General features: G+C 46.6%; 1 protein-coding gene across 2 annotated transcripts in view; it reads right to left on the bottom strand.

The window, feature by feature from the left end:
- The window catches only part of CLDN18 (claudin 18), a 16,624-nt gene extending 4,342 nt beyond the window's left edge, over positions 1 to 12,282 (bottom strand). Inside the window, exon 1 of one of the 2 annotated variants that reach the window (XM_010140167.1) lies at positions 12,063 to 12,282. In XM_010140167.1, the coding sequence (XP_010138469.1) occupies positions 12,063 to 12,282 (220 nt within the window). Of the gene's footprint in view, positions 1 to 3,501; positions 3,722 to 12,062 lie in introns of those variants that run through there. The other variant, XM_010140165.1, reaches the window with a different exon arrangement.
- Between the last annotated feature and the right edge of the window lie 547 nt (positions 12,283 to 12,829).

The raw sequence follows: 12,829 nt of genomic DNA, 5'->3' as shown, positions 1-12,829 counted from the left end.
TGCCTGTTTGGAAGCAGGCTGTGATGCTGGCGGGTCATACCCGTGGGAGCAGAGTGCTGCTGTTAATAGCCTGAAGGTAGCAAAAACTCTCCAGACTCCTCTCGGCTGGAGTAGAAATGTAGAGGGAAAAGCAAAGGGAAACCTACACCTTTTAAAATGGAGACGTGAAGGGGAAGGACCATGCATTTGAATACCAAGCCGATTTTCATATTCCCCATCTTGCCTGCAATTCAGTGCTGGCCACAGACTCCTCTCCCCCTCACCTGGCAGAGATGGGAAGGGTGGCAGCACTGGGAGGGGGTGGTCGGAAATATTTCAAGGGCTGTTGTGACTTGACTGGGACGCTTTGCAGCCTCTTCTTGCCCTCCTGTGAGCTCTCACAGCCCTGGGTTTTGCTTCGATGCTCTCTGCTCATGACTGTCCCTCTTCAGGGAAGATGATGTGGGCTCATGACCAACATCATGAGAAGGGCAGCCAATGTATGCTACAGCCCCAGCTCAGCCTGCTGTCACCCCTTTTATTGCGCAGATCAGAATGACGATGGTGCCCAAGGGTTCCATACAACCCAACTGGAGTAGGACAGCAGGGAGCAGACCCTGCTGGCCTTGCACAGTTGGGAGAAGGGTTTATAAACCCTCCCCAGGAGAGCAAGGGTGTGTGCTGGCGTGCCCGTGTGGGCCTCCTTGCTTGTGGGATACCACAAACCCAAGCAGAACTGTGCTGGCACCACAATGCACAAGGAAGCCAGCGGTCTGCCATCCCACAGGCTGGGAATACTCCACCTTCTCCCATCTGGCAGTCCCACTGGGGCTGCTCCTCCTATGACTCAATTTGCCCTTATCAGCTGATAACAAGTGCTAACGAGCCTGGGATTTTCAATCTCCCATTCATCAGCCCCCAGGTGCAAGCTCATTAGTTATTATTCATCAGAGAACAAGAAGCTGGCGGATATGCCTTATCAGCCCTCGAAGGTTGTTCGTGAAGCACCTGATGCAAAGCAGAAAGCTGCAAAGAGAAGAAAATCACAATACTCGGTTGTCTTTACAGTCACTTAAATTTCTCTGCAACTGCTTTTGTTTCAGGGCAGCATAAGACACTGCAGATCATGATGATCCTCAAGACAGCTAGGATGCTTCCTACAGATCTTATGGTTCCTAGGTGCCATCACAGCCCATTTGGGGCCCATGAAAGGACACAACAGGCAGACCAAGCCAGGCGGCTCCTGGGATGTTGCACTTCTGCGGAAGTGCTTAAGCCCAAGTATCATGAATCTCCACTGAAAAGGAACAGTCTGCAGCTGTTGGAAAGGGGAGAGAGAGGAACACGGCAGGGCACAACAGGAAAAATGCAAAATAGCCATCAGCATCGATTCTTGTCTCATGAGGCTGACTTATACACCATCTCCACAAAGGGACAGAAAGGAGAAGAAAGTGTTCCCAGATCTGCTGTGGCGTGAAGGCCTCTTCACTTGGTTCATGGGACTGAAACTGAGAGCTATTTGAAAAGGGAGCACCGCAGTTTCAAGGGAATTTTTACATCCATCAAAAGTCCTCTGAATAGAGCTGTTTTCCAAAGGTGAATGACCTCCCTAAAAGGAAGGAGTGGAAGGGCTTAGACAAACAAAATAGGAGACTAGGAGAAAAAAATTGTATCAGGAACTCTAGGTAACACACAGCTCTATAGTCAGTCAAGCGCAGAAACTAGCTGCCGTTTTGCATACACACTTTGCATGAGGTAGGATAACTTTGCTTCGTACTTGCACACATATGATTGCTCATTTTACGCACCTGATTTCCAGACAAAGAGATGGCATGCACAGAAAATAATAATGTAAGCTTTTTCACCAAAATCAATGTCAGTGATCTGAAATCCCAGTTTGCATCACTGCAAATGATTTAAGTGAAACTAGAGAGATGTCTTTTCCCCCAGTGTGGATGTCAGTAGTGAGAGGTGAGTGAAGCAAAACAACTTAAAGCCACCAAACCTAATATCACCTTCATTTCTGTTACTAATACAAACTACAAAGGTGGAAGTCTAACTTTGTGCCTAGTCATGATTAATGGAATATAGAAAGTTCAGGGGGAAAATGAGGTTTTTAAGTTAACCAAATTCAAGCAGGGGCATTCCTTCTTTATGTTTTAAGGTACCCGTCAACTAAATGGGCACAACAGAAGATCAAAACTGACAGAATATCAGTAAGACATAACAGAAAACGCCTGTGACTGCTTTGCATGTTTCCTTATTGTATATTACCTAAAAATAACATCAAAGTAAAATCTAAATGATGTTAAATTGCATTAAAATTTTTACCGTTGCCTCATTGCTCTTTTAAAAGACAATCACCTACGCACAGTATTATAAGGATACGTACATATAGACCAGTATTTGTACATATAGTTTAATAAACATATTTTTTAATCTTTAAAACAAATGTTCCAATGGGAGAAGTGACTCCAAACATCAGTTTTGCTCTTCCAAATGAAAGAGAAGTTGCCAACCGATCTTGAAGCAGGGCACACAGAAACACATTTATTCCATCGCACCCCTCGGGACAGTCACAGGCTTTTCTCAAAAAGCAAACACCACAAACACCACAGCCAACACACTGGTCTTCAGCAAAACATTCCTCCTGCCTCACAGTAGGGAAGCAAGGCAGGCATCCCAGAGGATGCAGGGCCGAGTGCCCGCATCACGCTACACCAACCAACAAATGCCAAAGGCCTACGAACAGTAATGCTTTCTTGTACCTGTTTGCAATTGCGCACTAAAAATAAACTCCCAGGGCCATATTCATTGCTAGCTGGCAAAGCACAGGTTACAAGGAGGCACGGCGAGCCAGGCTGGCCGCTCCCCTCCCACGGGTCCGACTAGCTCAGGAGCACTGGAATACATGCAGTGGGGAAGGAAAAACAGCTCTTTATGTAAAGTAAGCAAGCAAACAAGAAAGTAACACCCTTCTGCAATCTATTTCTGAAACCACTAAAACTCCCCAGGCAACACGAAGTGACTGCGCACACCTTTCCCCGTCTCACCCTTCCTAGACACACCACTGACAGGCAGATTTCTTCAGTTCCAGTTTTCTCTTCAGGGGGGGAAAAAGTATCAGTTGTTTTCTCCAGAAACTGTTATTCTAGTAACAATGCAAAATTACATGCAGCTGTTTTCCTTGTGCTCCCTTTCAAAGGGATGTAATACCTGCAGTTTGAACATACTCCGTCTCCTCTCATCAGTGGAGCTGTGCTGATTTCTGCCAGCAATGAGGCTGAACGCATGATGCTCATTCAGAGATCACCTGCACATGCTCTAAGCTGTAACCTGCACTGAGTAAAGGAATTATTTTGGTAACAAATACGCACGTATTTTTATGCTCATACACTGAGTAGCCTGGATATTTTATTTCTCGCAAAGTGGTTTAAGATATTTGCTCCTGCTTTTGCATGAAAACTGTGCAGAGCTATAGGAGAACTCCTGAGTTAAACCTGGTACATCTTTTGCCCCTACCTGGCAGCCCAAGAATGGTGAAATATGGCCGGCACTCTGTAAAGCCAGAGCTCTGCCGCACGCAGCTCCTCCACAGTCCCTGATATTGGAAGACAGCCGTGACCGGGTTGTCATACAAGTCCTGCGTACTCCACATATCCATGACAGTGGACACGATGCACCCTGCAACTCCCAGCGACGAAACAATGAACCCCATCACCTGGCAGATGGTCGTGGACATGGTGTCTCCCCCAGAGAGAGGAGGTGAGACAGCCCTGATGAAGCCGCAGACCTAATGGGAGCACCAAAGTTCTCTTGACTGAGCCACCAGAAATGCAGCAGCCCTTATCAGATGCTTTCCATTGAGCAGTGTGTTTGCTCAAAGTGTTTTTGCAAGATAGTCCAGTTTCACTCTCGTTGGGTAGGTTTGTGCCGGCAGGGCCAGAGATATGAGCTTTTGTCCTTCAGAAGTGCTTGTCCTCCCCCAGCTAAGCAGCCACACTCAGTCAAGTGTCGGCCAACCCACTTGGAACATGCGCCATCCCCTCACCGAAACCCTTTGCTGCCGTGGGGCTTCTCCTGCATGCTTGGCACGGTGCAAATGTACTGAAAGGGGCAGAGGAAAGAACCATGTTCCCAGATGAACTCAGCATCTAGCCCAGGTCACCGCTTCCCTGGCCCCCTGCTTATGAAAAGGGGAGCATATCTGTCATCATTCCGAGACAGGGACATCTGGCCACCCATGCAGGCATTTGCACAAAAGCAATGGTGATAGGGATGCCAGCAGTGAGCCCTGTGGGGGGATGCAGGGCCACCAGCTCAATACTGGGAATAAACAGGCATGTGGTTGCTCCTTGCAGCCACTTCAAGCATCACCGACATCGCCTCGGTTGCTGATCATGGCACAGCACAGGACACCGAGCCAAGAGCCCTGTTCTCCTCCCACCTGTTTGGGAAGTGGCTTTTTGCAGGTCTTTGCCTATATCAGCTGGGGGGATGGTCCTGGGAAAAGGGACAGGGGATAAAAATGAGGAAATTAGTTCTCTCTTTTCACTGGAGAAGTGCTGGGCTCAGGGGAGCAATATGAATTTGCCATGCCACTCTGCCAGTAGAGCATAGTGATCTACAAGGACCTTCCAGACTTCACACTCATTCATTCTCATCTAATACTCTGCCTCAAATGATTTACTTCAGCCCTGACCTAGGGACGAATTCCCACTTTAACCAGTTCTGATAGTGCTCTGTGCTGCTGGCACCATCGATGTCATCGCCTGGTTGTGAAGCTGTGTGAAAGCCACCAGGAAGAGGGGAGAGGCTGATTTCTTTGGATGGGTGAATTACTGTGGGGTTATTACATGTTGGTTATTTCTTCTGCCTTCCGGAGAACAACCACCTAGAATACCTCTTTTGCTTTTGTGGCAAAGCAAGCTGGTGGGCAACAGACAGAGATGCTTTGGCACTGGACCCTTCTGCTGCAGCCAGAGCACAATTCACATGTCCAATGGCCACAAATCACAGCCACCAAAGCCTTCCTGGGTCAGGCAGAAGATGTCTTTTTTTCCCAGCATTTTATCCAACTTTAGTAACTTTCACTGACTTTGGCAAGTTTATATCAGAGGAAGAGCCAGCTCCGATAACTCTGAAGGTCAGGAAGTTGCCAGAAAAAATAAAACTGTGAACAAAAAACATGAAGTGAGTCCTTAAGAGCCAGATATGGTAAGAGATGCTCATCCTCAGTGAGGGAGAGGGCATGCTGACTACCGTTCCTCATCTTGGATAATGCTTTGTGATGAATCAGGGCTGGAGAGGACTTAGAAGCTGGGAGGACAACAAGGGCTGGAGAGGACCTAGAAGCCAGGAGAACAATAAATGCTGGGACAAGTAACGTAGCCAGCTGTCCATTCCATCCTTCACTGCCCCACAGCCAGAATTGTATCTCAGTCCAGAAAATCTGGTTGTACCTTTCTTGGAAGCTCTTCAGGACTTCTCTCCTTCATGCCCCAGGACTTGCCGTCTTCTTGCCACCTAGTGGCAAGAGACCACGTAACTTTTTCCAGGCTAGACCACTTCAAACTATGTCCCAGGGATATAATCCCCTGGGACATAACCCCTGTTCCCAAGCTTAGTGTCACCCTGCATCATTAGTGTGCAACAGCTTGCAGGGCTGCACAAAATAATGGACCCATGGACTTGCCACAGCTAAAAATAACATCTGTGTCAGAAAAAGAAAAGGTGGTGGGGGGAGAATAGATTGGGCAAATACATTTTTTCCAGGTTCTTTTCTTCCCAAAATTTCTGCCACTTTTGAAATCACTGGGGGTTTTTCTGCTAAATTGGACATCTGAGTGGTTGCCATAGCTGCATGTTTGCTTTGCTCAGAGGGGAGCCATCACTCCTTCCTCTAAGCCCTTCTGTTGGTTTCAGCTGCATGCAGCAGGATTAGCTCTTCAAGCCAACAGGAGCCTTCTCTTCTTCTCCTCTCCCACTCCACCATTTCACATCCTCAAGCCCCATAGCTTCACCCAACAAACCTATTGGAAAGAAAGCCATCCCCTGGATTGCCCCTAATTGTCCCCTGGGCTGAAGTCTGCCACCCAGGCAGTGCTTCCTTGCTAACTTGTCCTTGGTGATATAGTTTTATCCCGGTGATGGTGGATGCCAATTCTCATCGTCTCTCTTACCATGGGGCATCGAAACCCTAGAGTAATGGTGAAGTAATCAAAAAATAACATCAACTGTCTCCAGGTATGCAAGAGAGCCTGAGCAAACCAGTCTGTCTTTGATTCTGAGGACCAGATTGAATCATGTCTCCAAAGAGTACAAACCAGCAGAGGGTTGCATATTCTCCTCTGAAACCTCATGCACCCTCCCTCCAAAAATGGTATTGAGAAAGCACCTTCAGTAATGAGGGTCATGCTGCAGTCCTTAGCTAAGACGTAAACAAACACCCAGCCATGCTCAGCACTCCAGAAGTTGTCATATTTCTATTTGCCCATCCCTGAGATTATTGCCTGTGATGCTATCCAGCCATCCCAGCATGAACAGCTTGCCATTTCTCGTGCTCTGATTAGCATTGTGCTTGTAAACACAGGCAACTCAAAGCTCCCACAAATAGCTTCCTCAGCAGTTGGTTGAAGCAAAATTCTGGAGAAAAAACACAAGCTTGTTTCCATCCCAGCCCTTCCCCTAGCCCATTTTCTCTGCCTTTCTGAAATGTTCATATTTTAAGCTTGTTTTTAATGGTTGTTTCTGAGCTGCTCATGATAGGGAAAAGCATGCTTCCCCTAGGAAAAACTCATCACCCCATTTTCCCAGCACCCAGGCTAATACAGAAGATCGTCTGAGAGTTTTGTTTGGACTGTTGGCTCAGAACACAACCTAAAAAGTGGTTAGGTGGCAGAATAGTGGTAGAGCATGTCTAAGCATCTTTACCACAACCTGATGCTCATCTCCAGCCGCCCTGGGAGAAGTCTACAGCCAGGAGCAGTTGAAGGATGGGGATCTCTCTCCAAGCACATGCTCATTGCTCAGTCTCCAGCAAAGTGGTTGAATGCTTGGGCCAGAGGGCTTGCCAGACAGTGTGGTAATGCTGAGCAGTGCCTAATGAAGGGACATGGTGGGGAGACGGCCCTTTAAAAAGGCCAAGCTTCCTTACCAAGGAGCAGGGAACAGGGCTCCCACTCTGAGTATTGGGTCATCTCCAGCTGTTTACCCAAACTAGGAAAAGGAAGGGTACTTTGTGAACACTCCCCTCTGCAACCTTAGTTTCAGCTCATACTTGCTTTATCTACCCAGGTGTGGACTCTATATTATCACAAAACCGTTCACCAGGCCCATTGCAACTTCTGAATGTTATCACCGCCTCTCCCATAAAAATCATCTACAACTCATGTTTACTTTAAAATTTGCAAATACAGCTCACGCCCTGCCAGTCCATTCCAGCTTGTTCAGACTGAAACAAAGCAAACCCACCCTTCTCTTTCTGTCCCTCCATTGCTATGATGAACACAGCCTCCAGGAGTCCACCAGTCCACAGCATGAGAAGGATTGACCTTTCTGAAACTTAACAGTAAAAGGAGGTCACAGAAGGCCCCTGTCGCAGCTCAGACTTACTCTACCCCATTGATCTTCAGGTGGTCCAGAGATCCTTCGAGGTCCCTCAGCAGAGCTGGGGTGCATGAAGCTGCGTCCTTCCCTAAACACCCAGGAGCTGTAGCCCAGACTCACATCTCCACAGCTCCTTGCTGTTTCCCTTGCCTTTATTCTCTTCTGTCCCTCAGCCCAGATACTTGAGAATATTTTTCGTGTCTCTAATCCTTTCATGGTGGAAAGGCATGAAACAGTAACAAGGATGTGATACATGCATGTGTCACTGGGGATTGTGGTGCCTGAGACTTCTCTAAGGGTCTCACATTAGCTCTTTCTCCATCCCCACACCTCCTTCAGCTCCTGCTGTGAGTGCAAACCCACCGTAGCATCACACATGCCCTTGGTGTGTTATATCAAGCCTTCAGCCCACCCGGGCTACCTAAACTCTTCAGTGCACAAAACTTGGTCTCAAAAGACTTTAATGAGGTTACAAAAGTTGCCTGCAGACTTTTCAAAATTTGGAGCAGAACTGACTGGGTGAAAGTATTTTAAGTAGCAAAAAGAGCTTGGAAGAGACTTTGCTGTGGCCATCACCGGTGGAGGATCATGATACAGCAATTAGTTGTCCCCATACTTAGATATTTTGGACATCAAAGAGCTCCAGGGAGCAAGGATGCTGTTTCCTTGCCCAGTTGGCTGCCCTGCCTCCAAAATCTCCAGAGCATGTGTTATGCCTCAAAATATGTGTTGGTTTTATGAAATAAAAGAAAACCTTGTCAGAACATCTATATAGAAGAAAAAAAAATCCAGAGACACCAACATCAAAACTTCCCAGACATGAACTCTGCTCAGGGAACAGCTATGCAGGGCACATCTCTGATACCCTGCACCAGCAAAACTGAAAATCATTGTTTTAAGCAAAAGACTGGACAGTCACAATTGCATTCCCATCAGGCCGTTTTTACTCTGACCTCTCTAGCAGCACATACCCCTTTACTAGTTGTAGAATCTTAATAGGGTACTCTTAGACTTTCAAAGTTTGCTGTTGTAAAAGCAAAATTCTTATTTTTCAAGTCACAAGCCTCCACAAGAGAGAGATACCTCCACCTTTCTGGAAGTGTCAAAAGGGCTTTCAACTTGAAAACAAAATGTTCTTTCAAAAATGGCTGAACCAGTCTAGCTGAAGAGGTCTGGGGAAAAGAGATCAGAACAGACAACAGGAAAATTACTGCCTATGTTATGGGAGTCTAACAAACTTGTAAGCAACAGAAAAATGCTCCTTTTAGCAGAAAATGCCTTGTGTCTTCTGCTCTAGGTGAAACTACCAGCCTTGCCGGTGCTCAGCTATTGCTATTTGTCTATTATTTGTGTGTTCAAATTCAGATTGTGTCCTCCAGACAATCACAGTAAGGTCTGCAGACACACCAAAGAAGCAGCAAAAAATAATAACAGAAAGCAACATCGGAACAAACAGGCTTAGTTCTCAAGTGACATATTTCACCAGAGACTGAGTGGTTATAGCTGAGCAGGGAGGGCGAGAGCCATAAACTACCTGTGTTATTTCTCGTTGTCATCTATTGTCTTGTTTTTCCCTCAATCTATTTGAAATTAAAATTCACAACTAAATTGATGACGGGCAAGACAAGTTTAATCTTTGCTATGGGAGTGAGGGATTGAGAAAAAAAGTCCTTGGAAACCAAAATTTCGTAGATGTACTCAGGTCACCTCGTTGCTTTGCTAGAGTCCTATTATTTTTATTCACTCCGGCATTATTGTTCCCAATATAAATTGCCATTGTCAGAATAATATATAGGGGTTTATAATAGAAATGCTGACAAACCATTAACTATGGTGTGGTTAGCAAGGGGGGGGGTTTAATGGAGATCAAATTGCGGCACGGTTAAAATAAACACTGAGATGATCTGCTTAAATAGTATCTTAGCCAATTAATAATCTGATTTTTAGCATTGCTTTCCCCTCCTCTGGTTGGGATAGAGTTGCTCTTTGCTGGAGCTGGGTGGGAAGAAATGCCTGTAAGAGCAGGTGAATTCAGGAGACGGAGACAATCTATAAAACACAACAGTGGGGCGCTTGCTTTTGCACCAGCTCCTCCAGAGACTGGAAGTGTCAGACAATATATAACAGGAGGGAAAAACAGGAGGGGGGGTGGCGGGAGTTGGGGGCCAAGAAAGTGGCTGCGGAAGAGCAAGCTCTGTTCATTAAAAAGAAAGGAAAAAAATCCACCTCACTTTGTAGAGCGGTGCTGAAAGCACCAGTCACAAAAAGCATCTAGGGACAAAAGCACATAAATATTCACATACCTACATACAGCTGGGAAGACACTGACTCTCCAACACCACTGAGAATGAGGAGAGCCATTTCTGGCAGGGTTCAGGGTCCCACCCAACTTTAGTTTTTAAGGTTGTACTTTTTCCTTTGGGTTTTTTTTTTTAATCCCTTTTTGTAGGCAACTGCAATAAGCCAAACAAACACACATGGTAATTCCACTCTAAGATGACCAGTTTGTTAGAAACCCGGTCATTTAGGATGCGATGCTTATTTCTGTCTGCAACTGGGAGGAAGCTACAGACCTTGCTGGATGTAGCTGAGGAGAGACAGACCAATCTCTCACAGCCCATCTGCTAAATGAAGGAAATCTGTGCTCCCCAACATTGCTGTGTGTTTCAGTTTTAGGAAATTAATACCCACCCACCAGCTTGGAGTCTTGGGAATTGAAAAAAATACACTTTTTTCTCCTGTAATGCTGAGGTGAGTGATGGAGGTATTTTGAAAGAAAAAAAACCCTGTATCTCAAGTATTCTGGTTTCTTCAAAGGTTAAAGTAGTTCCCAGAGCTGAACACTTGAGAAGTTTAATTGCTTCTTCTCTAGAGCTACATTTTTCTCTAATTTTAAGCTTTTAGAGCTGAAGAATTGAGGAAGTTCTGCGGTGTGTTATGGGTGTATGCGTGCGTGGGAAGGATTTGCTTTTTACACCTCTACTTGTTCCTCATATGGCAACTTTAATCTCTTTACCTGTAAGTAATTAGCCTGCTGGAGTCAAGTATTACTCACCTGTCCTCCCCCTCTCTGCACGCATTTTCCCTTGGTGAAACCGTTTGGCTTTGCTGACTCTAATAGCCGTGTGTGAATACAAGCCTTGCCCAAACAATCTTCATTGGATACCATCCTTCATTCACCCATCCCTTCTACAGCGCACCGCTTTTGCTAAGGGCTGCACAACTGGATGCCCAGGCTGGATCAGGCCCGTGTTCTGGGAAAAATACACGTCTGTACCGCAGAGTCTTTGCAAAGATACGCATTCAAAGCCACAGCTCCAGCAAGAGGAGGATGTTCACAGGCATCCCTGGCACCTACGTGGGAATGCTGCAGCATAGCTAATGCCAGACACCGGCTGGGAGTGAGGATCCAGAGATGGAGATACAGCTCAGGAGATGAAACACCTCTTCTACTGGTGTCTGAGGCCATTGCTGCATTGGGTTATGTTGGTTTGATTTGCACAGAGATAGACTACTTGTGAAAGAAGCAACTTTTGTGCACAATGTTTATTTCTGTGTGTTTTGGAAATGCACTTTTGCAGAAGTTCTGCAATGATTTACTGATGTAACTGGCTTCTTCCCTCTATTCTTGCTGTGCCAAAGCGCAGAGGCTAGGTGGATATAATAGTTTAAGTACCTTTTTTCTCACTGCATTAAGGCAAGAAGAAAGCCCAGATAATCCTGTTGTAACCTAATTGTTTGCACCCCTAGATACTCTGGGCACAACCAGGAAAGGAATGATACCCGTGGAAGAAAAAACTGGAACCAAAGGTGAATTAAGGAGAAATCCAGTCTGGTGGTGTTAGCCCGCACAGAAATACAGTGAGCTGAACTGTGACATATCCTCTTAGAAAAGGATCTTCTTCGATGCCAAGAATATTAGTGGTTTCTGGTGGGAAGCCACACACAGCCATAGAGTTGGGGTAGAAATATATAACCAAGCTGTCCACAGCACAAGGAGTGAATCATCCAATGGAGCAACCACTGCCCTGGGTGGATTGCCTGGACAATACCTCACCAACTGGATGCACCGTCAGCTGTAATGAGTTTTGCTGAACCTCAGCTTGGTGATGGGAGAGGAGGCAGGTTGAGATACCTCCAAGGGACCTGTCATCCAAACAGGGGAAGCACCTGAGGTCCCTTTTGGCTAAAAACTGGGTACCAGGTTCCATACTCTGCACCAAAAATCACCAATGACCACCACTCATGCATGGCTTCTAGCACACATCCATGGCTCTGTCCTCCCACCCGTCTGCCCTCACAGCCAGCAAACCCTACCTGGCAAGCCCCTGAGGTCCCTTTTGGCTAAAAACTGGGTACCAGGTTCCATACTCTGCACCAAAAATCACCAATGACCACCACTCATGCATGGCTTCTAGCACACATCCATGGCTCTGTCCTCCCACCTGTCTGCCCTCACAGCCAGCAAACCCTACCTGGCAGTCCCAGGATGGTGAAGTAACCACGACATTCGGTGAAGCCGGAGCTGTCCCGTACGCACGTGCGCCAGAGGCCCTGGTAGTTGAACACTGCTGTCACTGGATTATTGTACAGGTCTTGGGTGCTCCACTGGTCCATGCACGTTGATGCAATGATGCCTCCTATTCCTAAAGCGGACACCACGAAGCCCATGGACTGGCATATTGTCACAGACATGGTGCCAAGTGCTCGTTAGGCAGGCGGCTAGGCTTGTGCACGCAAGCCTCCACAAGCCAGGTCTGGGGAAGGCAGCCAGGGCAGAAGGAACTTTTAGCTGGAGGCACAGCCTACTACGTCACAGACGGGAGTCAGGAGAGGTCTGGTCTGCACCATACAAACCTACCCTTTCCCTTTATCTGTTTCGGTGAGATAATTTTCCTCGCTCGGTACCAAGAACCATTTGTTATGCACAGTGTGAACACCTTGCTTTCTGTTTACCTTCTCTCTCCAGGCAGTGGTGCAGCCAGCACAGGCAGACAGGGATCAGTGGGTCCCTCTGAAACAGCCGGGCAAGAGCTTCTGCAGAAGCAGCTGCGCACTCCAGGAGACCAAGTACAGAGATGGTTAAATCAGATGAAACAGATAAAAAATATGGAGAACCTAATCCTTTCCTGTCAGGGATGATGCTTTTGAGCCAAGTGGAGGGGCTTATAGCAGCATGTCTCTATCTGAGGATGTTTGTTGAACCAAAGCATTTAAGCAAAGGATAATGTATAAAAGAGCA

Source organism: Buceros rhinoceros, unplaced genomic scaffold (genome assembly GCF_000710305.1).
Source record: "Buceros rhinoceros silvestris isolate BGI_N320 unplaced genomic scaffold, ASM71030v1 scaffold9007, whole genome shotgun sequence".
Classification (NCBI taxonomy): Eukaryota; Metazoa; Chordata; class Aves; order Bucerotiformes; family Bucerotidae; genus Buceros; species Buceros rhinoceros.
The sequence above is the reverse complement of the archived record's forward strand: the minus strand, read 5'-3'. Positions and strand labels throughout refer to the sequence as shown.